This window comes from Lithobates pipiens, unplaced genomic scaffold (assembly GCF_037356315.1).
Source record: "Lithobates pipiens isolate NorthernLeopardFrog02 unplaced genomic scaffold, aLitPip1_a1.2 Scaffold_28, whole genome shotgun sequence".
In the NCBI taxonomy this organism is placed as follows: domain Eukaryota; kingdom Metazoa; phylum Chordata; class Amphibia; order Anura; family Ranidae; genus Lithobates; species Lithobates pipiens.
In genome coordinates this window covers 185436716-185463208 of record NW_027507789.1, presented here as the reverse complement: position 1 = coordinate 185463208, position 26493 = coordinate 185436716, and the positions used below count along the sequence as shown (strand labels likewise).

Genomic DNA, 26493 nt, shown 5'->3' with positions numbered 1-26493 from the left:
CACTAAATCAGTGAGGAACGCATAGGAAACTTTTTGGGTAATCAACGTAACAGCTTTTATTGTTTTAGGCTGTGCTTTTATTTTAAAAGCTTTAAAATGGAGCATAGGTGTACCTTAAGTGAAGATGCCGGTGCCTGCACCTGAAGCTGATTGACGAATCGGCTCGGGGTGTCAACATCGCTGGATCCCTGGACAGGTAAGTGTTAGAAGTCAGCAGCAAACTTTACTCCCTACTTTTTGTCCTCTGGGCAATGTTATGGTGCAGGGATCTCTGGAACATATGGTAAGTCACTTTGGACTTTTTTTTTCTTTCTCATTCTGTTGTTTCCTGTGAAACCTGAAAATTCTTCTTTAAACTGTTAATTAAAGTATTTGTATCTGCTGACTTTATTTTTTGTCCAGACTGGAGCTCAGCTTTAATGTCTATGGGCAAGCTGTATGTGGAACTAGAGGCTACCCGGCAGTAAAATATGCCCGTTTATGCTGTATGTGCCCGTGTGCATGAAATCCCAAGAGTTCTTAAAGCGGAGCTCCACCCTAAAGTGGAACTTCCACTCATCGGAACCCTCCCCCCCTCTGGTGTCACATTTGGCACCTTTCAGGGGGGAGGGGAGTGCAGATACCCGTATAATACAGGTAATTGCACCCACTTACGGGCATAGATAGCCGCAGAATCTGTGGGTATTTACGCCACTTTCTGTCCCTTCCCGCCGTCTGCTAGGAAACACATGGGTCCCAGAGACAGTAGGGACCAGCAGCACGACTCGCGCAGTAGGGAACCGGGAAGTGCAGCCACAAGGCTTCACTTCCTGATTCCCATAGTGAAGATGGCGGGGGCAGCACCCAAGAGCCGAGCGACAGATCGGCTTTGGGTGCCGACATCATGGGCGCTCTGGACAGGTAAGTGTCCTTATTTTAAGTCAGCAGCTGCAGTATTTGTAACTGCTGACCTTAAAAAAAAAAAAAAAATTAATCAGTTCCATCATGAAAACAGATTAAAAAAAAGAAAAACTCATGAAAACAGAATCCATTTGCATCAATTTGTATATCTGTCTTCAGTTCATATCCCTGTACATCCATTTTTCATGCCATAGTTAAACAAAAGTAAAAAAAAATGTCAGACATTGAGTGACATCAGTTCACATTTGTGTCCGTAAAAATGGAAAATCTTTTCTGTTTTCATTCTGTTGATATAAACGGAAGTCCCTTTTACATCTAAGTGCCTGTATGCCCACATTGAGTATCTGTCTGGGTTCGTCTTAAAAAAAAAATGGCTGAACGCTCGTGCAAAAGGGCCTGTCACAATAATGGAATCCTTTTATTTCAGGTGGTACTATTTCTTGTCTAACAGATGTAAACAGATGACATCTATTTATGTGTTCATATATAGTGAGGGAGGGTCAGTTTGATTCCTTCTGGAGGACCTGGAGACGGGGAAACAGCAGGGAATGGGCAACATTAGCTTCCTTTCCACACCATAAGCAGTAACATTCCTTCTATCAAGAACCCTTTTAAAATCCTGAAGTCCCCTTTATATTTTCCTTTGACCTCTGGAAGCTTGGAACTACCACTCTGTCTTGCTAGACACCTATGTACCCATTATTGCTACATTTCCGTACTCCAAAACAGAGGTCCCCAACCCCCAGGACCAGAACCGGTATTGGTCCATGGCCTGTTAGGAACCGGGCCACATAGTGGGAGGTGAGCAGCGGGCAAGCAAGCAAAGCTTTATCTGTATTTACAGCCGCTCCCCATCGCTTGCATTACCGCCAGAGCTCTGCCTCCTGTCAGATTAGCGGCTGCATTAGATTCTCATAAGAGCACAAACTCTACTGTAAACTGCACATGCGAGGGCTCCATGTTTCGTGCTCTTTATGAGAATCCTGATTATCTGAGGTGGCACTTGAATCATCCTGCAGGGAGATAGGGATGTTCGGCAGGATTTCACTGACCGTTCTGTTTCTGCGGACAGGAAATTTATGACAGTATTTGCGTATCCCGGAGTTCAGTCTGAGCTGTGAGAAGCACGTATATAAAAGTAATAGCGTTCTCTTCCAGGTGGAGCTGTGCCTGGAATGCATTGAATGGGCCAAGGCTGAGAAGAGGACCTTTCTACGCCAAGCACTGGAGGCAAGTGGGACAATTAAATGATTTATAAGATCAATAAATACCCAAAATATGTTATAGTCTAGTCTAGTGGCAAAGCAGGATATTAAAGTGTTTGTTACCCCAGCATTTCAAATTTCTGATATGTGCCTGCTGTGCCATATTCTGGTATGAAAAATGTTCTTGCTCTTTGTGTGAAATCCCCTGGTGTTCCTGCCAGACCCTCTGCGTCCCTATTAAAAACTGAGCACACTAGGCAGGAGAGCACGCTGTGGTCAGTTCCCTAACTGTGTTTGAAACTCAGCCTGCTCTCCTCCAATGATCAGACTTGTTGCTTCTCCCTCTTCCCCCAGCTCGTATGCAGCTGAGAACAGAGAGAATGTGATCACTTATAAAAAGGGTATTTATAATGTGTGTGTGTTGTGTTTTTTTATTTTTTTTATTTATACCTATAAACCAAATGTTTGCCTTTCGTTTTAAATTTGAAACGCAATGGGTTGTTTTTCCTTTACAATCACTTTAACCACTTTACCCCCCCCCCCCCCTTCATGACCAGGCCATTTTTTGCGATACGGCACAGTGTTATTTTAACTGACAATTGCATCGTGCGAAGCTGTACCCAAATTGATGTCCTCTTTTCGCACAAATAGAGCTTTCTTTTGGTGGTATTTGATCACCTCTGCGGTTTTTATTTTTTGTGCTATAAACAATATTTTTTTACTTCTATAATACATATCTGACAAAAAATCGAATTTCATCAGTTTAGGCCCAATATGTATTCTGCTACATATTTTTTTTGTTAAAAAACAAAACAAAAACCCCAATAAGTTTATATTGGTTTGCACAAAAGGTATCATGTACAAACTATTGGATACTTTTATTAATGTATTTAATATTTTACTAGTGATGGCGGAAGATAGTCAAGACACTGACATTTTTGACACTTTTTGGGGGCCAGTTACACTAATACAGTGATCAATGCTAAAAAAAACAAAAACAAACATGCACTGTTGCTGTACTAATGACACTCGCTGGGAACGGGTTAACTTTAGGGGCGATCAAAGGGTTAACTCTGCGTGACCAGTGCTTTACTACTGTGGAGGAGGCACTTGTACTAGGGGAAGGCATGGATCGGTGCCCTTGCTTTGCAGAGATGCAGGATCGATGCCTTCTGTACTGACAGAATGGCAATCTGCTTTGTTTACATTGGCAGACTAGAGTGCTGGCGGACATATAGTCCGCTGTACCCTCGGATCAGCTCCCGCTGTGTGCAATCGGAGTGGTCTGCAGGTGACGTGCGTGCCTGCCCTAGACCAAGAAGTGTAGGATCATATACCAAGTATGTGATCCTGCGCAGCAGAGCTGCCTTGCCACTATATATATATATATATATATATATATATATATATATATATATATATATATATATATATTACACAATCGGCAAGCGCTTAATATCAATGAGGATAAAAGTGTAAAAAAAATACTGCGCTGTGAAAAGATGTGCTCTACCCAGCTGCCAACACTACTGAAGACTACACAGTAAGATGCAAAATCTAAAACAAAAAAGTGTGGCGCTTAGGTGGCAACAAACCACATGAACCAGTAGGGCACTAATTCAAGCAAAGAAAATGACATACACTTCAAAAAAAAGAAAATATGTGTAAATTCTGTTATATATTAAGAGATCTTACTCCCAAGTGGAAGAGTGCATGAACCTCATGCACACAAAAGGTTAAAGTAAATAAAATTAATTTAACATGCTGAGCTCCTTGATGCCCCCATCACCGAGGAATGTATAGCGGAGGCCATGGCGTGCTTGGCGCCGGCCAAGGCTCCGATGGCCTCCCTCGGGAATTTTACTCCCAGTTCCAGGAGGTGTTGATCCCCAAGCTCCAGATGCTCTATTCCCACGTGTTTGCAACCGGTTCCCTCCCCCGCTCCATGCGTGAGGCCTTGATTATTCTCATCCCGAAACCTGATAAGGACCCCCTTTGCCCCGAGTCGTACAGACCGATCTCCCTATTACAATTGGATGTTAAAATATTAGCCAAAATTTTAGCCCTTAGACTTAAAGTAATTCTCCACCTCATTCACACTGACCAAACTGGCTTTATGCCCGGGAAAAATACAGCGTTTAACCTGCGGAGGCTCTTCATGAATTTACAGGCTCCCCATGACAACTCTGGTGCCAGGGTGGTGGTTAGCCTAGACGCCGCCAAGGCGTTTGACTCAGTAGAATGGGAGTATCTGTGGGAGTGCCTCCGTAGGTTCGGATTTGGCCCTAAATTTGTGCGCTGGATCCAGCTTCTTTATCAAAGTCCCACGGCTCGCATCTTGGTAAATGGCCAGATATCCGACGCCTTCCCACTATCGCGCGGCACGCGTCAGGGTTGCCCTATCTCGCCTATGTTGTATGCGCTGGCTGTGGAGCCTCTGGCTATCGCTATCAGAGCTCACCCTGACATTCGGGGCCTCTGCAGGGGGCGTGTGTCGGAGGTTCTCAGCCTGTACGCCGACGACATGCTGCTGTACCTGGAGGATGCCGGGCCATCTTTGACAGCAGCTTTGGAATTGATCCAGAGATTCGGCAATTTCTCGGGCCTACGAATTAATTGGTCTAAATCCCAAATACTTCCCATTGATGTAACTGCCCCCACGTCGTCGCAAGCGGCACTTCCCCTGGTGCGGACGAGCCGGATCAAATACTTGGGAATACAGTGCTCCCGCTCCATTGCGGATTATATCCGCTTGAATGTACAGCCACTCTTCCCTATGTTAAAATGTAAGACTCAGGTTTGGTCTAGATTGCCCCTTGGGGTTATGGGTCGGTTGGGGCTTGTGAAGATGATTCTTCTTCCCAAGTTGCTTTACATCTTCTGGCATTCTCCGGTGTCTATCCCAGCTCATGTTTTTCGCGACATGGAGTCTATTTTAAACTCCTTTATTTGGGGGTCTTCCAGGCATAAGTTGGCTTGGCAGACTCTCAAATGTCCTGTCCACTTGGGTGGGGTGGCTCTACCGGACCTGGCAGCATATTATGTGGCTTCCCAGCTCTCCCATCTCTTCTATATTAATACTTCTGACAGGCTTTGATACTCTACTTTGGTATGTACAGCAGCCACGGATGTGGTTGCGCACCCCTTTCAGGTCCTATTTTGTAGTCATCGTGGGCTTTCCCGGTTGGATACGGGGCAGCTCATGCTGCTGCACCATAGTAGAATTTGGAGTGGGGCCCAGAAATTGACATCAGCTCCCAGTCTACATGCCCACACGCCTCTTTGGGAGAACCCCTCTTTACCCGAGCTGCTGAAAGTGCCGGACTACAAGCTGTGGATATGTAGAGGCATAGTATATTTGTCCCAGCTGTACGGGGCGGGGGGTATCAAAACTTTTCAGCGGCTCAAGGAGGAGTACGACCTTCCGAACCATATGCTGTTCCGCTACTTACAGGTCCGTCACGCGGCTCAGTCCCAGTTCGGGTCCTCTCCACCACTGGAATCCACAGCCTTGGCGGATCTGGTGTTTGGAGACGACCCGCGGAAACTGATCTCTTGTTTTTACCAGCTTCTCATTACCCCCCAGGCCACGGCTAGAGCTTACAGGCTGAAGGCACGATGGGAGGAGGATGTTGGGGGTATGGAGGATGACCAGTGGAGTGATATCCTGAACGTATCTAGGGTGGTCTCTCCTAAACTATCTGATAGGCTTACGCATCTCTACGTGCTCCATCGCGCATATCTTACCCCCGGCCGTCTTTCTAGGTTCAGGCCTGATTCTGATCCCACCTGCCCCCGTTGTGGTGATGCCACCTCATTTGGGCCTGTCCATCTGTTCAGGGCTTCTGGGGGCAAATAGTCAAGTTCCTGCATGATCATATGGGCTCTCCCCTCACATTATGCCCTCGGCAGTGTATCCTTGGCCTCCTTCCTCTTCCTGAGGAGGACAAATACTTTAGGACATTTTTACATGAGGTCCTCTTCACTGCTCGGCTGCAGATAGCCTCCATGTGGCTTAGGCCTGCTTCCCCTACGATCCAGCAGTGGAAGAGGGCTGTGAACAGTGTTTTACCGTTCAAAAAAGTAATATACGCTAACCGAGGGTGCCCGGAGAAATTTGGAAAAGTATGGGATAGTTGGATGCGGAGCACAGATAGCTGCCCCAGCTGATATGCAACTACTACACCATAGCAGAGCTCAACCTCCCCCTCAGCTATTATTGCTGCCCTGGCCTCTTGGGGTATTTGTCCCTGAACACACTTGTATGGGTTGCCCGCAGGTGCGGCAGTCAGGATGTTTCGCTTTTGTATGTCAGACATAAGACATAATTGCATTATTGTATGTATATATTGGCGCTTGTTGCGCTAGGGTTTATGCATATGTGTGCTGTTATTCTTATTTCTATGCTCAATAAACTTGATTTCTGTTAAAAAAAAAAAAATATATATTAATTTAACATATATAGTATATCAAGTGGACGTCTAACAGTCCTTGAAATGTGTAATATCAATCACAATTCCAAACTTGAGGTAACGTAAAAAAGGTGAAATTCAACTTCTGATGTGTAGAATAATACTACCACCACCGTGTTAAAGAAGGGGAGAGGAGGCTTACCAAATGACGTGGACTCAGAGGAAGGCTTACGCCTCTCGAGTAATATGGGCCTGTAGGTTAGTAAACCAGATAATCGTACATCTAGTGTGTAATCTCCCGCAAGTCTTCGGGTCTTCAGGTGAAACGCGTCGGGTGGACCCCCTTACAGGCATCGCTATTTTCTGACTATGTTATTACGATTGAACCAAATGTGAGTGTAATTTTATTATTATTTTTTAATAAATTGGATGTTAAAACGGTATCGCGCTATGATGGCTTTCTACTTCCATGGTCTTTGATACCTGAGCCCCCTATTTTCGTGGGATGAGCACTATAGGAGGATCGCTACGGATGATTTCATGACCTGAAGACTTGCGGGAGATTACACACTAGATGTATGATTATCTGGTTTGCTAACCTACAGGCCCATATGACTCGAGAGGTGTAAGCCTTCCTCTGAGTCCACGTCATTTGGTAAGCCTCCTCTCCCCTTCCTTATCGTGGTGGTAGTATTATTCTACACATCAGAAGTTGAATTTCACCTTTTTTACGTCACCTCAAGTTTGGAATTGTGATTGATATTACACATTTCAAGGACTGTTAGACGTTCACTTGATGGACTATATATGTTAAATAAATTTTATTTACTTTAACCTTTTGTGTGCATGAGGTTCATGCACTCTTCCACTTGGGAGTAACATCTCTTGATATATAACGGAATTTACACATTTTCTTTTTTTTGAAGTGTATGTCATTTTCTTTGCTTGAATTAGTGCCTTACTGGTTCGTGTGCTTTGTTACCACCTAAGCGCCACACTTTTTTGTTTTAATTTTAATATCAATGAGGAGCCATTGAAGTCAGTAAATCCACAAGTTATGGGACCCGTTTTACCTTCTTTTGGTTGACATTCTGGTGTGGACTTCACTGGCACTGGTAAATTGTATTGCCGATTGATGGCGCACAGACAGTTTTTTATTTTATATTTGACTTTGCCATTAGAGTGAATTTTGAAATCAAAGTGTATGTAAGCACTTAAAGCGGGAGTCCACCGGGACTTCGCGTTTTTTTTTTTTTTAAAAGCCAGCAGCTACAAATACTGCAGCTGCTGACTTTTAAATAGTGACACTTACCTGTCCAGCGCGCCCGCGATGTCGGCACCCGAAGCCGATCGCTCGCTCGTCTTTCGGGTCCTGCCGCCGCCATCTTGGGTATGGGAATCAGGAAATGGAGCCTTTCGGCTTAATTTCCCGGTTCCCTACTGCGCATGCGCGAGCCGCGCGGCGCAATCCGGACGGTCCCCGCTGCCTCTGGGAGCTGTGTGTTTCCCAGCAGGCAGCGGGGCACTTGCTGAAGGGGGCGGGCGCTTGCGGAAAGGGGCGTAACGTACGCCCCTTTCCGCAGAGAGCTAGCCCGGAAGTGGGTGCAGTTACCTGGATTATCCAGGTAACTGCACCCCCCTGAAAGGTGCCGATTGTGGCGCCAAAGGGGGGAGGGATTCCGATGAGCGGAGGTCCATTTTAGGGTGGACCTCCGCTTTAATGTAACTTCGTGTGTTTGGCATCATTTGTGAATATCTTGCAGATGTTCTTACCTGGAGAATCCTGCCAATAAGAAAAACTGCTTTTTTTCAGGTTGAAAATGCAAAGCCACAATCGCACAAGTAGCAGCAGCATTGTCAGCCTGCCATGTGCACTCCTTTTAGCTTTTTGGCCCATCCTTTAGACCTCATAAACAGCCCAATGGCCTTTCGAAGGATTGCTTAAGGTAGGCTGACAACGCTGATTCCAGTTGTAGGCTTAGTATTGGCTTAACCGGTTCCCGACCGGTGAAGCGCTGATGTACGTCGGCAGAATGGCACGACTGGGCAAATGGGCGTACCTGTACGGCCCTTAAAATTTGCCGCCGTGCCATTACATGCATGTCGGCGGTGGCACACGCTGGCTGGAACCTTTGCGGGTCTCACGGACTTGATCGCTGCCGGGATACCCGCGATCGCCTCACGGAGAGGAAGAACAGGGAGATGTAAACAAGCATCTCCCCATTCTGCATGTGATCGGGAGCAGAGATCAGTGACGTGTCACACTTAGCCACCACCCTCCCAGTTAGAATCACTCCCCAGGACATACTTAACCCTTTCACTGACCCCTAGTGGTTAACCCCTTCACTGCCAGTGTCATTTACACAGGAGTCAGTGCATTTGTATAGCACTGATTGCTGTATAAATGACAATGGTCCCAAAAATGTGCCGATGTGTCCGCCATAATGTCACGGTTATGAGAAAAATCACTGATCGCCGCCATTACTAGTAAAAAATAAAAAATTATTAAAAATATAAAAATGCTATAAAACTATGCCCTATTTTGCAAATGCTATAACGTTTGCGCAAACCAATCAAGTGCTTATTGCGATTTTTATTTTTGGTTTAAAAAAAAAATGTAGAAGAATACGCATCGGCCTAAACTGAGGGGAAATTTTTTTTTATATAAAATTATATATATATATTTTTTTTTGGGGGTGGGGGGGGATATTTATTATAGCAAAATGTAAAAAAAAATGTGTTTTTTTTTTTTTTTTTTACAAAATTGTCGCTCCCAAAACGAAAGGACATCAATTTGGTTTGGGAGCCACGTCGCATGACCACACAATTGTTGGTTAAAGCGACGCAGTGCTGAATCGTAAAAAGTGCTCTGGTCAGGAAGGTGGTAAAATCTTCCGGGGCTGAATCGGTTACAGCCATAAGACAGGGATATGCAATTAGTGGCCCTCCAGCTGTTGCAGAACTACAAGTCCCATAAGGCATAGCAAGACTGACAGCCACAAGCATGACACCCAGAGGCATGATGGGACTTGTAGTTTTGCAACAGCCGGAGGTCTGCTAATTACATATGCCTGGCATAAGTGCTGTTACTGGCAGGATCTCCAGGTAAGAAATTTTGCAACAGATTCACAAAAGAAGCATTTGCTTAGTAAAAATCCCAAACGTACAAAAAATATATTAAGGGTTTAAATGTTACTTGCCATGTAGGTATAAGATCTCTAATTTGAATCTGCTTTCTTTTAGGCACGACTTGTTTCTCTGTATTTCGACACTAAACGCTATCAAGAGGCATTGCAGTTAGGTATGTAATCCACTAGATGGCAGCCTGTCACTGCAATATATCTAGAGACTCCCTCTAGTGTTCGTCCATTGTGACTCTAAAACTGAGCCAGTATTGTGTTTTTATGAGCAGTAAAGGATTTCAAGACAAATTATGAGCATTAGAAAAATGAGCACCCTGTGCTTTAATAAAAGGGGTTTTTCCATGAGGAATAACTATAGCATTTTAATGTAAATGTATTGTTACCTATATTTGCTGTACCAAGCTAAAAGTCTGTTTATCATTCTATTTTTGAAACTGAACTGACCTGTTTTGCCTCAGGCAACTTACTCCAGCTACCTGAGATCTTTCAGAACCTTAAAACTCACTTCCTGAAAGCATTTTGATTTATTACTAGTGCATGCAAAGTCTAATTGTTAAAATATACATGCCATTAAAGACGTATGGGCGCTGCCTTCCGTGAAAATGCTAGTTGTCTGGTTTCAACACTTTTTAAATACCAGACCTGGAAAAAGCATACTATTAAAGCGGTTAGTAAATTCTTATGTTAAACTTTGACCTACAAGTAAGCGTATGCTTTAGCTCTCTTAACACAAAATTACACTGTTTAGTAGATATAGTCATCGGCTCCAGCTGTCACTGGCGCATGCGCAGTATGCTCTGCATTCAGGGCACACGGAGTTTGGCGGGGAACGCAGAGAATGCTCGCTGCAATAGTGAGAGTGGAGAGTATGAACCCGAAATGAAGAGGTAGCAAAGTTGGAAGCACCAGGAGCAATAACGGTGTTGTGCTGGAGGGCTCTGTGGAAAGGCAAGTCTGCCATAATGTGCTGGTATGCGGTGCACTTTATGGCACAAACCTGCAAGGAGCCCATTTAAAAAAAAAAGAAAGCTTTGTAGAGTCTACTACCTCCTCTAATGGTCTAGTGACCTAAAAAGTAAGGACACTTAGAAATAAGGGCGATGACAAGGAGCTAGATTTCCCAAAGGGAGAGGTAATCCATGGCAGCCTACATAATTCATTTTGTGATAGGTGTACTTTATTAGGCTATTTCTGCTTGAATAGAAGAAATGAATTAGAAATTGAATGGGGAACCATATGAAAGCCTGAAAATTTCAGCTATAGGATAGTAGAAGGCATAGATTGTAAGAAGGCATTCGTTTATAGCCCAAAAAAAATAAAATAAACTTAATTGACAGCATTTACAGACTAGCTTTTAGAATTGTGTTAGGAATAGATGTAGATGTTGTGACTCCAGGAAAGGTCACACACCATAACATTCAGCCGGAGTACACTGACAACTCTCTAGTGAAGGGTAATTGATGTGTGAATAGTGGTATCGTATTGTAGAGCTTTCTTGCTGTAAACTTAAACGAGCGCTTTTAAAGGATAAGGTCACCTTTTTGGAGCATGTATTGGGTGTAACGTGTACCATGCTCCAGCACCTCCCTCTTCACCTCTCTCACCTGTCACATTTTGCCCCAACATAGCCACATCATTCATTCACAGCGATCTTTGAATGATCTACATGTCACCACTGCAGACGGCTTGTAGTTCTCGATGAACTACGAGAGCGCTCATCAGCCCTTGTAGTTCATTGACGCTTCCTCCAGCTTTCTAACAGCCTGTACAGAGGTACAGGCAAGAAAAATGGAGGAGCCTGGATCCCGGATCCCTTCCATACTCCATTGCGGGTTTCCCTTTACATTATCCTTTAAACACTATTCACATCTAAAGTGATCACATGGCACAATCCAGTTCAATTTTATGAAAATGATATTCTGTGCAGATGAATTTATGGGCCTTCCAGGTCGTCCTTATTCATAACACTTGTGGAAGAATTGGCGGGGGGCACTGACACTTTCCCTAATATGTAATACTTGCACAGTATGCCAGTCTTATCTCTTAGCTTGCCCTCCTTCAATGATGACAGGTTGGAGCTCCTTGTCTCTCTGTGCTTTTGGATTCTTTTTCTGGACCAGCACATCTTTTCTTCGGCCATTGGGTTGCCACACATGCATCCTGGAGTTCCATTATCACTCAGCTAGACAATCAATGTACAGCTAAAAGAGTCATACAAAGCCTCTTCTACCAAAAACCCCTACCTCCTAGTATTGTTTTTCCACTTCATCTCTGCTTAAAAAGTTGTGCTTCAGTTGAACATGAGTTAGGTGCTAATCCATGTTCTTGTCACACAATGCTGTTTTACCCGTTTCACATGGGCTTCAGCTTGTGTAAGATTTGAACACAGATCCTTATGGGAGTGTTTTACTGTCACTTTAAACAAGCTTCTGGCAGGCTTTTGAGAAGCTTCAAGAAGCTCTGAAGGTTGCTAGCAGCTTGTTTAAAGTGGCAGTCGGCACTCCCATTATAATCTGTGTTCAGCATTTACAAACTGGAGTTGAATGTTACTTTAAAAGTTTTAACAAAGCTTGCTGAAAGCTCCACAAATGCTTTGTCAAAGCTTGCTGTTCACACTATTCTTCTACAAGCAGAAGCCTGTGTGAAACAGGCTTTTGAAAGGCTGGATTGGGTATATATTGGATGCACATTCACATCTCTCAGCAACTGCTGTTCTCCTAATGCCTACAGTTTTGCCTAAAAGGAAAACTTAAGGACTCGGCTGAAAGGAGAGAGCTGGAATAGTTAAAGATCTTCAAAGGAATGTCGGTGGATAAGCACAACAGGACACTCCTAGCATTGATTGCACTGTTAGTCTATCCACCCTGTTACAAATTAGGATTGGATGAAGGTCACAGGAGTTGTTTTGTTACATTGCTCCCCGTTGAGTTCACACTTTTTGTGGGTTAAATGAGAATTAATACGCATTTCGTGAACATACAGAGATTTTTTTTTTTTTTTTTTGAACAAAATGTGCCTACTTGTTTATCCAGTCAGGTCAAAAGTGCAGAAATCCATATTAATGGGATGTAGGGTATGATGGAGAGGAAAAATTGAGCTGTTGCATAAAAAGGGACAGCTGTTAACAATACTGGACTAGGTTAGGTTTGTAATTGTGGTTTGACTCCTATATACACTTGTGGGTGAAATGTCTTTCTTTTATGTGTTTAAAAAAATGGACCAAATATAAATGTATTTCGTTTTACCTCTTACTAGGATCACAACTTTTAAGAGAGCTGAAAAAGATGGACGACAAAGCCCTTTTGGTGGAAGTTCAGCTCTTGGAGAGCAAGACCTACCATGCCCTTAGTAACTTACCCAAAGCCAGAGCAGCGTTAACGTCTGCACGTACCACGGCCAACGCCATCTACTGTCCACCCAAGCTTCAGGCAGCCCTGGACATGCAGTCAGGTTAGTGTCTCTCTCAAGACCTGTTATCGCTCTTCTGTAAGACTGAAGAAGGTAACAAAAATGGTTTTAGTCTTTTGGAAACCAATAGTTCCAGCATAAGTTCCCTGTGCAGAAAAAAAAGTGTTTTTAGCATGTTTGCCTTTTTTTTTTTTTTTTTTAGTTTGATTATCATTTTGACTGATTTATTGCTTGTGTGCAAGAACGTAATGCATCATAATTTGATTGAGATGTTTGTCAAACCCTGTGAATGAGGGTGTAGAGCAGTGGTTATCAACCCTGTCCTCAGGGCCCACTAACAGGCCAGGTTTGCAAGATAACTGAAATACATCACAGGTTATATCATTTGTTGCTCAGTGATTGCAGTATTCTAGTCTGCATCTCCCCAAGGTAATACATAAAACCTGGCCTGTTAGTGGGCCCTGAGGACAGGGTTGATGACCACTGGTGTAGAGGAAAAACTGTTTTACTTCAGGATTCTGCCCACCAACATGCAGGACAGCACTGTGGTGGGGCTGAGATACAGAGACTGAAATGCTTGGGGTATATTGCATAAATGCATTATGTGGATCTTTATATTTTTATATGATTCAAGAACAGATTGTATAAATCAACAGGTACACTAGAAAATTCATGTTAACATAACAAAGCAGATCAGTAAGGACTCACGTGATTGATTTACAATCTGCTTTATAGTTGTTAATTTTACAGATCTGAATTAGGGTTGTCCCGATACCACTTTTTTAAGACCGAGTACAAGTACCGATGATACTTCCCCAATTTTTGGTCCCTAGCTTTTAGTTGCATAAACCAAAACTAGAAAAATTGAAGGTCCTACTTATAGAGTGTATTTTAAGTTGTACACATGTAACGTTGGTACCAGTTTTCACATGCATACAGCAAAAATGGACCTTATTTGCTGCACCAGTGGGACTGCTGTCAATGATCGCACAATATGGATGTTAAATGTTCTTTTAAATGGGTTGTTCATGCGGCGCACTTAAGCAGAATGACCGCAGCCTTGATTCATTCAGAATTGACCAAGATCATTGTGCACATGCGGCGCTGTATGAATGAACCATTCGGGGAAAGGAAAATCTCATCATGTGCAATCATTGTCATAGTGTGGCACTGCCACTGACTACACATGTTTGTTTACATATCGTCCCTCAGCAGTGGCATTGGTCAGTATGGTCCATGTATGCTGTAGACGTGTAAACATTTGCATATGAATAGCAAGATCCTGTGCAAAGCCATGTGCGCGTGTGCATGAGCCCTAAAAGACACTGCCAAGAATAAGTGTGGAAATCTGCTTTTATTTGATCTGGTTGCTGTAAGTGTAGCCACACCCATCAGCCATAACTTTGACCATCCACCTAATGTTTAGTACGTCCCCCTTTTGCTGTCAAAACAGCCCCAACCCATTGAGGAATAATCTCCACTAGACTTCTGAAGGTATGCTGTGGTATCTGGCACCAAGCCATCTGTAGCAGATCCTTTACGTCCTGTAATTTGTGAGGTGTGGTGCCTTCATGGATCGGATTGTTTTTTCCAGGACATCCCAGATATGCTCAATTGGATTGAGATCTGGAGTATTTGGAGGCCAAGTTAACCCTTCAGCCTCGTTGTGTTCCTCAAACCATTCTTGAACTATTTTTTCAGTGTGGCAGGGTGCATTATCCTGCAGAAAGAGAGGCCACTGCCATCAAGGAATACTGTTCCTTGATGGGGGTGTACAATGTATAGGTAGGTGATACGTGTCGAGTAACATCCACATGAATTGGCAGGATCCAAGTTTTTTTTCCTGAATTTGCAGAGACAAAACATGGGGAAATGTGCATGTATTGAAGCTATGTACTGAAAGTTGTTGTTTGTGTTTTTTTTTTTTTTTCTCTCAAATTTGCCCAGGTGAACACAACTACGCCTACCAACCCTAATCCATTACAATCCATTAATTCTTGTTTGAAATTGATTGCAGTGCTTCAAACATATTTATTACTCTGCTTGGTTAAAGCTGATATCCAGGAAAATACAAAAAAAAAATTGTTTGTTGCTTAGGGTAGTAGGAGGAAGCACATTTTTGCGTAACCCCTCACTCCTGATGGTTCCTAGTGACCAGTTACCCCTGCAGCCTATCCTCTTCAGCGCTTTGGCCAGCAGTTGCAGCTATAACGTAATCATGTGCAATACTGGAGTATAAGTCCTGCATTTTAAGTGAGCATGTCATGGGCCTGCTCATAAGGCCCCTTTCACACTGGCGGACTCTTCCAGCAGATCTGCCTGCTCAGCAGGTGATCTCTCCGCTGATCCCTGCTGAGCAGGCAGATGACAGGTCTGTGTCTGCTCTGATGCAGAGTGGACATGGACACAGCCTGCTTTCCTCTGTGGGCTTTCAGACGGAAATGGACCGCCTGTCAGTTTCCATATGACTGTCATCCGATCCCCCATCTGTCTGTTTTTAGCAGACCGAATCGGATGCTGACATTTGCCTCTCCATAGAGAGCAATCCATGTAAAAGGGGCCTTAGATGGAGTGTTGGGGAGGAGAGGTGTATGGCAGGGGTAAGGTGAAAGTCCTTGTTATGTGTACCATAGGCAAAAACTAGCCTTTACCTTTTCAGTGTAAGGAGAAACCCACTGCAAGGGTATTTTTCATATTCCCAAAGTTCAGCTTTAAATATGTCTAAAAGTTTTTTTTTTTTTTTTTTTTTTTTTTTTAACTAGCTAACAAATGAATGGGTCCCGAGCTTATCAATGTCCTGGTGCTGTGTTTAGGACCCTCTGTATATGCTTTCAGTATTCTCACTGATATCTGGTTCCTTGGATGCTGTCAGTCTCTCTGAGGTGGTGGGATTACCAGTTCCCAATAAGTTATCTTTCGCTTTCAATAATTTTTATTCAAGTTTTTCACGGAATAAAAAATAAAGGTTTTAGCATTGATTCTGAACAATACATAGCTTCTATAATCTGAAGAAGAAAAATGGAAGTCAAACTTTATAATTGCATAAGTATAATGTGGAGAACGCAGTCTGGGCCCCCAATACCAAAATCCAAAAAGAAAAGACCAAAAAAATGGGGGGGGGGGGGGGCCAAAAAGAACAAGAGATGAAAGGAGGAAAAGAGAAAAGAAGGGGGAAGAGAGGGCTCCACGCTCTGATCAATGTCAACCAGGAGAAAACCTAGCCAGTGACAGTCCGGGGGTCATTAGTCGAATATCCGATCCATGAATCCCATACCTTTTCCAAACATCTTCAATTTATCCTTTACGATTGCCATCAACCAGTAAAGTAACATGAGCCAAGAAAGTTTATGTTTGAGTTGGTCAAATGGTATAACTGCTGACTTCCAGTTCCTGGCTATTGTAATTTTAGCAGAAACAAATATAAATGTGAGGAGCCGTCTCTGAATTTTGGAGGCCTCCTCAACCTTGCAACCCAGTAATGTGTGTTTTGGGGACTTGGGGTTAATTTGAGTGAGAGTAAAAATATAATTGTAAACCCTGATCCAGAACCCCTGTACCTTGGGACATTGCCACCATATGTGGTAAGCCGTCCCTTCCTGACCACAGCCCCGAAAATGCTTAGAGGAAGCCCCCAGGACAAAAGTGGCCAATCTGTCCGGTACCAAATACCACCTCAGTAATACCTTTTATAATTTGCTTCTACAATAGAAGTATTGATGAGTGACCTTGATGCAGCTAGTGCTATTGAGTGGCATTTCTCAAGTTCCAGGGTTTCCTGAATATCCTGTTCCAATCTAGCCATATAGTTCAGTTTTACAGAGGTGTATGTTAGAATGGTATATATTTCAGATATATGACCTCGGATTTTGTCATATAGACAACACATTTTCCATGTGTGATCGAGTTGCGAGATCACTTTTGCATGACATGATATGCAGGTAATGATGTATTTGAATATATCTAAAATGTTCAGAGTCTGACAATTGGTGTTTTTCTATCCGCAATCATTTGGATAGCATTCCTTTATAATCACACAGGTCTGATTTTTAAGAAATAACACCTACACCTTATGGATTGATGTTCGGTGTGTCAGACATATGACTGCATTGTGCTATCATTTTCAGGTATAATCCATGCAGCAGAAGAGAAGGACTGGAAAACGGCATACTCCTATTTCTATGAGGCTTTTGAGGGCTATGATTCTATTGACAGTCCAAGAGCTATAACAGCACTGAAATACATGCTGCTGTGCAAGATAATGCTGAACACGTATGTATCACCTTGCCTGGGGCTTTATTCATGTGTCTCAGTCCAGTCTCTGTGTAGGTTTTTGCCTCATGGGAAAGTTCTTATAAGGGTTCTCAACTTGAGTATGTCATAATTCAACATTCTTCTTGGGTTTCTGCGGTGTCTTCACTTGGGTAGGCTTTTGATTTTGAGATCCGGGTAATCCAAAATGTCCAAAAAGTGATTTTTTTTTTTTTTTTGGAACCCATAAATATGTGTCACTGTCAAATTTTGATAAATTGTACATTTTTAGGGCCCTAAAGTTGGCAATACACAGTACAACTGTCTTTAGGTTGACCAAATCTATTATGGACTCTACACTGAATTCGCTATGCTGTAAAGCATTCATTCGTTAACTGCTCTAATCATTGTTATCAGCCATGTGATTTTATTTTCCACTCCTGCAGCTGAAAACAGCAGCCATTATAGCTTAGTGAATTGAGCATTTGTATCTCCCCAGTGAACTTTTCTTCCGTAACCTTTTTTTTTCTGCCTTTCTAATCTATGGAAATGTCTCCACCTTTTGTTAATGTCCAAATGCCACAATTAAATCCTCTTCCATTGGCAACTTAGTAGTCATAAGCTAAGGACAGGCAGTGTAATGAAACGAAGTTCTGTACATACAGGTGTAAATGTTGTGGAGGTTTATGTCATTCTCAGTTTTGACATTGGTTATTCCTAAGCCTAGATTCGGTACATTACTCAGCACCAGGATCTGATGTAATGAGAGCTAAAGACAGATTTTCTGGGATTTAGTAATTAGCTTTGGGTAATAGTCCAGTTTAAACTGCAAGTTATATCGGGACAAATTATTTTACAAGATGTTGGTATATAAGCTGATTCGGGATTGAAAAGTGTGTTTATGCAGAATTTGCTTTTCTTAACAGGCCAGAAGATGTACAAGCCTTGGTGAGCGGAAAACTGGCCCTCCGTTATGCTGGGCGACAGGTTAGTATTGACTGAGCTTTATTTCAGTGGACAAAGCAGAAACCCTGTATAGCAGGCTTCAGTAAATGGAGAACCACGGTCCCGATCCTGACCGAGTAACAGTCCCATCCAGACCACCGTGGTCCCACTATTTAGGAGCCTGGACTCATGTTCTCTTTTGCCTGGCTGTCCTGCTGTTTACTTTCCCCTAGCTGGCGCACTATCATTCTGACAGCAGGGCAGAGGATGGGAGAGGCGGCAGGTCTAAACAGAATGCAGGAGCTGCAAGCAGGTGATTGGTTGCTAGGGCTGCCCAGCATCCTAGCAACCAATTGCCAGCCTAACAAGAAAAGCTGGACAGCGCCCACCCTCTTTCCATGCCTGCTCTGTTTAAGTTAAGAGTTTAAAGTGGTTTTAAAGGCAGAAGTTTTTTTTTTTTTATCTTAATGTGTTAAGATAATATAAAAAACTACCTGTCTACAGCAACTCCCCTTAGCCCCACTAATACTTACCAGAGCCTGGGCTGCTCTGCAAAACGGCTGCACATAACAGACAAGTAGAACATGTTTGTTATAGTGTCCTGAAGGGGGAAGGAGGGTGCAGTCCGGTGGTGTATTTAGGTTTTGTGCTGCCCCAGGCCTGACTAAACTCGTGCACCCCCTAATTTAAATCTAAAGGAGACTGTCCAATCTGATTTTTATTTTATTTTATTTTTTGTGTTGGGTTAGCTTTATGGGGATTGTACAGTCTAATTGTATAATGTATGGTCATCGGAAAGGGAAGGAGGGATGGATGGATGGAAGGAAGTAGGGGTAAATGAATGGAAGAATGGCCAGGTTTGTGAATGGAGGCATGAATGGAAGGTGGGATGGATGAATGGAAGGGAAGAAGGGTGGATGGAAGGACAGATGTATGGAGTGTGAGTAGCTTTCTTGTACTGACCTGGTCTTCCCCGGACCGGCTTCTTCCTCCCACTGCAGAAGCGGGCTTTAGGGAACATTCCCAAGACACGCCTTTCGCACAGGGACCTGTTGTCCTTGCTGGCGCTGCTCCGTCTCTTGGAGGTACACACCCGGTCACTGTTGGTTTCCCTGGCCTGTGTCTTCTGTTGGATAAGAGAGCTGGCTATAGCCGCAGCCATGGTCGGTGTGGAGAAGGATGCAGGTGTGCTGAGTCCTCCCTATACTGTTCTCCAAGATGACGAGGGGATCACGACTTTCCCATCACTCCCAGTCCTGCAAAATCCCAATAGGTCACCACAACTATATGTAAAAGGGGCCAAAGCCTGGTGTCACATAGATTGGTTTAGCTCCTCCAAGTCCCACCATGCATCTTCCCCTTTGTGCTGTTACTTCCTTCTGCCTTTAGTCCTTCCCACTAGCAGCTGGCAGAGAAGGGCTTGGGCGACAAGGTGGCTAGCAGTTTATGAATATAATATAAATCAGAATACAAAGCAGATGAATTTCCTACAAAGTTGGCAAGTGTCAACATCCCTGTTCCATGCTGTTTTCTACATAGTATTCTTCTGCTTTAAAATCCATAAACCTGCATGACCCAGCACCGAGAATCAATTCCAAGATGTGTCCAAAAAAATCGCACTTTCTCTGAAAGTTTGTCTCCGTCAATCTGGCAGCCTGTGAGTTCAGATTTGACTCTTTAACTCCCTTATGCAATTCTATGTATGTTAAACATGTTTTTATTATTAAACAATTTTTATTTTCCACCATACTGTTCACTTTGTGATCATGAGCTTCATATAAAGTCCCACCCTCCTTGTATACATCTTTGCAGCTTTTTGCTGCATTGCTGTTTGTTTTGTCAAATTGATAGGGATGGAGGCACATGGCTCTATCCAACCATGGCTTCATTTAAAGTCCCAACTTCCCAATTCCCCCTCCTTTTTAATATCCCTTGTGTTTAAGACATTTTTGCCCGGAGTGATCACAAGGATACATTCTGTTTTGCCTGTTATATAGTTTACCCCAGTGCAATTTGTTATCTTTCATTGTCTCAACACACCAAACCATAAAACCCATTGCTTGATTGTGTCCCATTATTGTGATGTAAGACATTCAAGTTATGAAACTGAAGAAATAATATATTTTGCCTTGCAGACAGAAGCACTGAAATGTGTAGCCCAGGCCAGCAAGAACCGCTCACTTGCCAATTTTGAGAAGGTAAGGGATTCAATTCGAAGCTTGAATGCCATTTGTTAGGAAGCAGGATGGCGACAGATAAACACAGAAATGTCACATCTGTTCATTTTCTCCCACAGGCACTGACAGATTACAAGGCAGAGTTACGGGATGACCCCATCATTAGCACTCATCTGGACAAACTCTATGACAATTTGTTGGAACAGAACCTTATCCGAGTCATTGAACCTTTCTCCAGAGTACAGGTAAGAAATTGTAGCAGTGTCTTTTTTATTTATTTATTTTTTGTAAAGATATTTTTTATTTTTCATGTAAGAAAACATACAGATACAATAATGAAGGTAATAAACAACTAGCAGAGTCTGTGTCCTGTATGAATATTACATAATGAAATACAAAGTCAGAAGGTACATAGAAGTTTAAGCAAAGAAATACTCTACATAGAACCCAGCCAGGTTAGGCAGTAAGGAGAGGTTAGGTCCAAAGATCCCATATTTTATCAAAGCGTTTCAGAGAACCTCTAGTGGTGAAAGAGCTGCCTTAAAGGAAAAGTCCAGCCTGAGCTCATGGGCTTCTCCTATGGGTCACAGGAGTGTAAAACGACTTGCACTCCTGTGACCTGTTTTCAGCAGAGAGTGGTCTGAAGTCCGCTCTGTGCTGACGTCACTGGAATCAGTCCAGATACAGTGTCATCCCGAGTTTTGGAAGTCTGGATCCGCAAGGTGCCTGGACTGATGGCAGTCTCAGCGAGCTGCTGAGGCGCCTGCTCACCGCCCCTCCACAGCTCAACGCTCCAGTGAGCGTTGAAGAGGCAGAGCAGGAGAGATAGAGTTATGGGGTATTCTCGCGCCAAAATATGTGTAGAAATATAAATAAAATTAAACTATGGTTGCAGCAAACCACCGACAGGGGTACAAACCCTCCCCAAATATGTTAGGAACTGGCGACAGTGGTGTAGTGGTTAGCACTCTCACCTAGCAGTAAATAGGGTCGCTGGTTCAAATCCCAACCATGACACTACCTGCCTGGAGTTTGCATGTTCTCCCTGTGCCTGCGTGGGTTTCCTCCGGGTACTCCAGTTTCCTCCCACACTCCAAAGACATGCAGGTAGGTTAATTGGCTTCTGTTCAAAATTGGCCCTAGTATATGAATGGGGACCTTGGATTGTGGGCTCCTTGAGGGTAGGGACTGATGTGAGTGTGCAATGTACAGGGATAGGGACAATTGTAGACACTCACTCAGGTTGAACTGGATGGACTGGTGTCTTTATTCAACCTTACTATGTAACTATGTAAATCAATAAATGGTGTTGCGCTGCAGGTATATAATCAATATCACTACTAAATATATCAAAGAATAATCATGTCGTGCCTATAAACTTAGAGTCTTTAAAAAAAATATTATAAGTGCAAAATGTGCTAGAATAATGATTATGGCTGCTTCATATATATTAAGCTTCTAAAGTGCATGGTGCCTAAACCATTAATACATTCAATAAAGTGCATAGTCAAGTGCAAAAACTAATCGATACAGCACACATTCAAATACTGTGGCAGATACACATATACCATAAAGTGCATTAGTGACAAATTAAATAAAATAAAAAATGTCCAATGGAAATTTGTGTCTGAATCCACAACACCAAACCATCTATATTAAATCATGCAATCTGTGAGTCCACACAGTGCCAACAAAAACTAGGAAACTCCGTGAGCAGGTAAGTGATTCCAAAGGTGATCTTGCAATTCTTCAGAGTGTTCACACAATGGGTGCAGTGGCCACCTTACCTTACTGCTGTAAGGTAAGCGGCATTATTAGCTCCAGGAATCTAGGCGTTGCTGACAACTGCTGTAAGCACTGCAGATATTTATGCATTCTATGCACTTCTATGTGCAGCTCCCCTTTAAATACTTGCCTGAGCCCGATCTTGATACAAGAGATTAGCAGCTCTCTCCTCCCTGGCCATAGAGGCAGCAGTGGGAGCCTTTGCCTCCTGCTGCTGTCAATCACAGCCAGTGGGGAGAAATGGGGGTGGGGCTGAGCCAATGGAGATGCACAGCGCGGCTCTGGAGCCCGCACAAATGCCCCCATAGCAAGCGACTTGCTCTAGGGGGACACTCAGAAGGGGATAGGAGCCAGGAGTGCTAGCTGTTTAAGCTTACATGGCCCATTCTTCAAACTGAAATCTAAAATGTTAAAAAAAAATACTACACAGGTATGCCCATTACCTGCAGGTCTCCAACAGGTCAGTTGAATACTGTTCCCAGTTTGTCAGTAAACTTTTTTTCAACAGTGCATGGATTTGCCCGGTAGACTTCGTATCTTTTGAACGATATGTGTTGAGGTGTATTTACAGTGCTGTTTTCTTTTCATTACAGATGGATCACATATCCAGTCTCATCAAACTGCCAAAGGTGAGGTCGTCATAAGACCTCTTCTACTTTCTTGATATTGCACGTCCCCTCCTTCTTTTCCTTCCCTTCTTACTCAGCTATTATTGGTGTTCAATGAACCTGTATTAATATTGAATTATGGGAAGCTTTCTTTTGGATGCTCAGCTAAGCTGTATAAAGTTCCCCCCCCCCCCCCCCCACACCATCTGGATTTTCTGGCTACCAAAATGAGACTATAGAACGAGAACGGCATAATTATTAAAACGGAGAGAGTTTATTTTTCCCATAGCGACCAATTTAATTTGTGGTTTCATTTGCTTCTTTGATTGCTATGGGCAAGTTCTCCATTTCTGTGGAGAACTTTTTTCTTTCTCTGTGTTTTTTTTTTTTTTTTTTGTTTTTTTTTTTGGGGTTAACCCTTCTGAAAAAAACTGAACTTTAAAGACAACTTACCCTGGGAACAGGTATGCCCCTTCCTCTCTACTACTGTACTGAATTGGTGTCTCCCCATGGAGGACAGTTATGCATCATTCCAGTGCAGAAGAGTAAGACGTGGTATACCAGATAAAGTTTGTCCACAGATGATTGAGATTTTAGGTTTCCTTTGAGGGCTCCTTGTAGAACTGGATAAAATCCAATGTTGCCATATAGATTATATAATGTACCAAGCCTGTTTTGTTCACAAACCTCTTCCATAATTTTACCTTTTGTTTAAGGTCAGTAAATCTATTGACTTCTAATTGAAAAATGAAGCCTTGAGATGCATACAAGGAGCACAACCCTAGTGGGTCAGGTTTTTAAATTTTCAACCAGGCATCATTGTTCCTTGTCAGTAATCTGATCCTGGAACATGCCTGCTTGTCATTCTGTATCGCCCACTTGCTGTTTCCTGCAGAAAGTCTGATAAAGAACAAGTGTACTTTTTTTTAGTTTTCTCACAGCAACCAGTCTCCATTTTGCCAAGGTGATTAGTGATACAGGCAGCAGAGAGAGGGTGTTGCACTGCAATGACTTTAGGCAATAAACATCTACTGACCCTGTAAGGTGGTCTATGTGTGCTATGACTGCACTACATTGCTGAGAACTCCTATTGTGATGAATTGAGTGAAATTTATCATTTGGCTTGTCACATATTCACTTGTTACCTGGAATTTCTATTTAAGATGTTCAGAATCTCCATGCCGAGTACAAGATGAATATTGAGGTCAGCTAGATTTATAGCCTGTAGGTATCTACTAGCATGTTTCTGGGCAACATGTATAAAGAAAGAATGAATGAATGGACACTACGAACATGTTTGTTACTAAACAAAACCAAGCAGCAGGACCAGAAAAAAAAAAAAATATATATATATATATATATATATATATATATATATATATATATATATATATATACGTATGTGTGTATATATATATATATATATATATATATATATATATATATATATATATATATATATATGTTTATATATTATATTATAATATAATTTTTATTTTATTTTTTGCTTTTATAGGATGCCTGTATTTTGTTTTTGCTTGTACATGGCTATAGTTTCACTTAATTGTTCCTTACCCCCCAGCTACACATGCATGCAATTTTCTCTCACTTCCCTGTTGCATTCAGCCTTGGGAGCAATGAAAGAAAACCCTGTGTAAGCTCTGAATTGCTCCAGTCAGTGCTTATACAGGGCAGGGGACTTGCTCGGGCTTGTGGGGCAGTCAGCAATAACCAGTGCTGTCACTTGTAGTCACAAGCTTCTTTCCACCTGAAGGTACTGAGTATTTCCTTTGCTCATGTTGGAAAGCAAGCAAATGAAAAGCAGGTGCTGCTTGGGACAGGGACATTTGAATGACATCTATTGCTTTTACTCCTCCATGGGCAAAACATAGGTTTAGCATAGGTTATCAGCTGTTGCAGCGAGATCACTTGGAAGCTGTTTCTCCTCCTTGCCCTGCTGCTGGGCCATTCAGAATGCGCTTCACAGAACCAGCTGTGAAGCCGAACTCCGCTTTAAGTATAATTTAGTTTATATGCAGTGCCCTAAAATATTCACACCCCTTAAAAACTTCCATATTTTCTCATGTTACGACCAAAAACGTAAATGTATTTTATTAGGATTTTATGATAGACCAACACAACGTGTCTCAAAATTGTGAAGTGAAAGGAAAATGATAAATGTTTGTTTATTTTTTTTATTTTTTTTTAATATCTGAAAAGTGTGGAGTGAATTTGTATTCAGCCAATACTTTGTAGAACCGCCTTTCACTGCAATTACAGCTGCGAGTCTTGTTGGGGATGTCTCTACCAGCTTTGCACATCTAGAGAGTGACATTTTTTCCCATTCTTCTTTGCAAAATAGCTCAAGCGTCTGTCAGATTGGATGGAGAGCGTCTGTGAACTTGCCACAGATTCTCAATTGGATTTAGGTCTAGACTTTGACTGGGCCATTCTAACACATAAATATGCTTTGATCTAAACCAGTGATGGCGAACCTTGGCACCCCAGATGTTTTGGAACTACATTTCCCATGATGCTTCACTACACTGCCGAGTGCATGAGCATCATGGGAAATGTAGTTCCAAAACATCTGGGGTGCCGAGGTTCACCATCACTGATCTAAACCAATCCTTTGTAGCTCTTGCTTTATGTTTAGGGTCATTGTTCTGCTGGAAGGTGAACCTCTGCCCCAGTCTCAAGTCTTTTGCAGACTAACAGGTTTTCTTCTAGTATTTGGCTCCATACGTCTTCCCATCAATTCTGACCAGCTTTCCCCTTCCCTGCAACATGATGCTGCCACCACCGTGTTTCATGGTGGGGATGGTGTGTTCAGGGTGATGTGCAGTGTTAGTTTTCTGCCACACATAGCGTTTTACTTTTAGGGCAAAAAATTCAATTTTGGTCTCATCTGACCAGAGCACCTTCTTCCACATTTCCTGTGTCCCCCACATGGGTTCTTGCAAACTGCAAACAGGACTTCTTATGGCTTTCTTTCAGCAATGGCTTTCTTCTTGCCACTCTTCCATAAAGGCCAGATTTGTGGAGTGGACAGATTTTCCCACCTGAGCTGTGGATCTCTGCAGCTCCTCCAGAGTTACCATGGACCTCTTGGCTGCTTCTCTGACTAATGCTCTCCTTGGTCTTGGTAAGTTTGCAGTTGTGCCATACTCTTTCTATTTTCGGATGATGGATTGAACAGTGCTTCGTGAGATGTTCAAAGGTTGGGATATTTTTTATAACCTAACCCTGCTTTAAACTTCTCCAGAACTTTATCCCTGAACTGTCTGGTGTGTTTCTTGGCCTTCATGATGCTGTTTGTTCGCTAAGGCTGGCCATACATTATACCCACACCGGTGTCCACCAAGGAGAGCGCTTCTCCAACGTGGACACTTGATGCGGGGAGGAGCCACCAGTGCTGCCATGGGACCCCAGAAGAGGAGGTTTGGGGCACAGTGGAGGTAAGTATGACATGTTTGTTGTTTAACTAAAAAAAAGGGGGGGGTTTACGACCCCTTTTACCTTCAGCTATGTAGTGCAAGGGTCTTCCTGATTGGATACAATTGAAAATGTTGTTTAGTTTTGACCTCAATTTATATGGTTTCTGGTAAAACTAAAGGAAAATTGTACAAGAAATATGAACATGTATGGCCAGCCTAAGGTTC

General features: G+C 42.8%; 1 protein-coding gene across 1 annotated transcript in view; it reads left to right on the top strand.

Annotated features, from left to right (window-relative positions):
- PSMD11 (proteasome 26S subunit, non-ATPase 11) overlaps window positions 1–26493 on the top strand; it is a 50631-nt gene that overhangs the window by 17019 nt on the left and 7119 nt on the right. The window contains exons 4-11 of the mRNA XM_077460117.1: window positions 2059–2130; window positions 9761–9818; window positions 12916–13110; window positions 17193–17337; window positions 18243–18303; window positions 20397–20459; window positions 20558–20683; window positions 22817–22852. Coding sequence (XP_077316243.1) covers window positions 2059–2130; window positions 9761–9818; window positions 12916–13110; window positions 17193–17337; window positions 18243–18303; window positions 20397–20459; window positions 20558–20683; window positions 22817–22852 — 756 coding nt within the window. The remainder of the gene's footprint in view (window positions 1–2058; window positions 2131–9760; window positions 9819–12915; window positions 13111–17192; window positions 17338–18242; window positions 18304–20396; window positions 20460–20557; window positions 20684–22816; window positions 22853–26493) is intronic.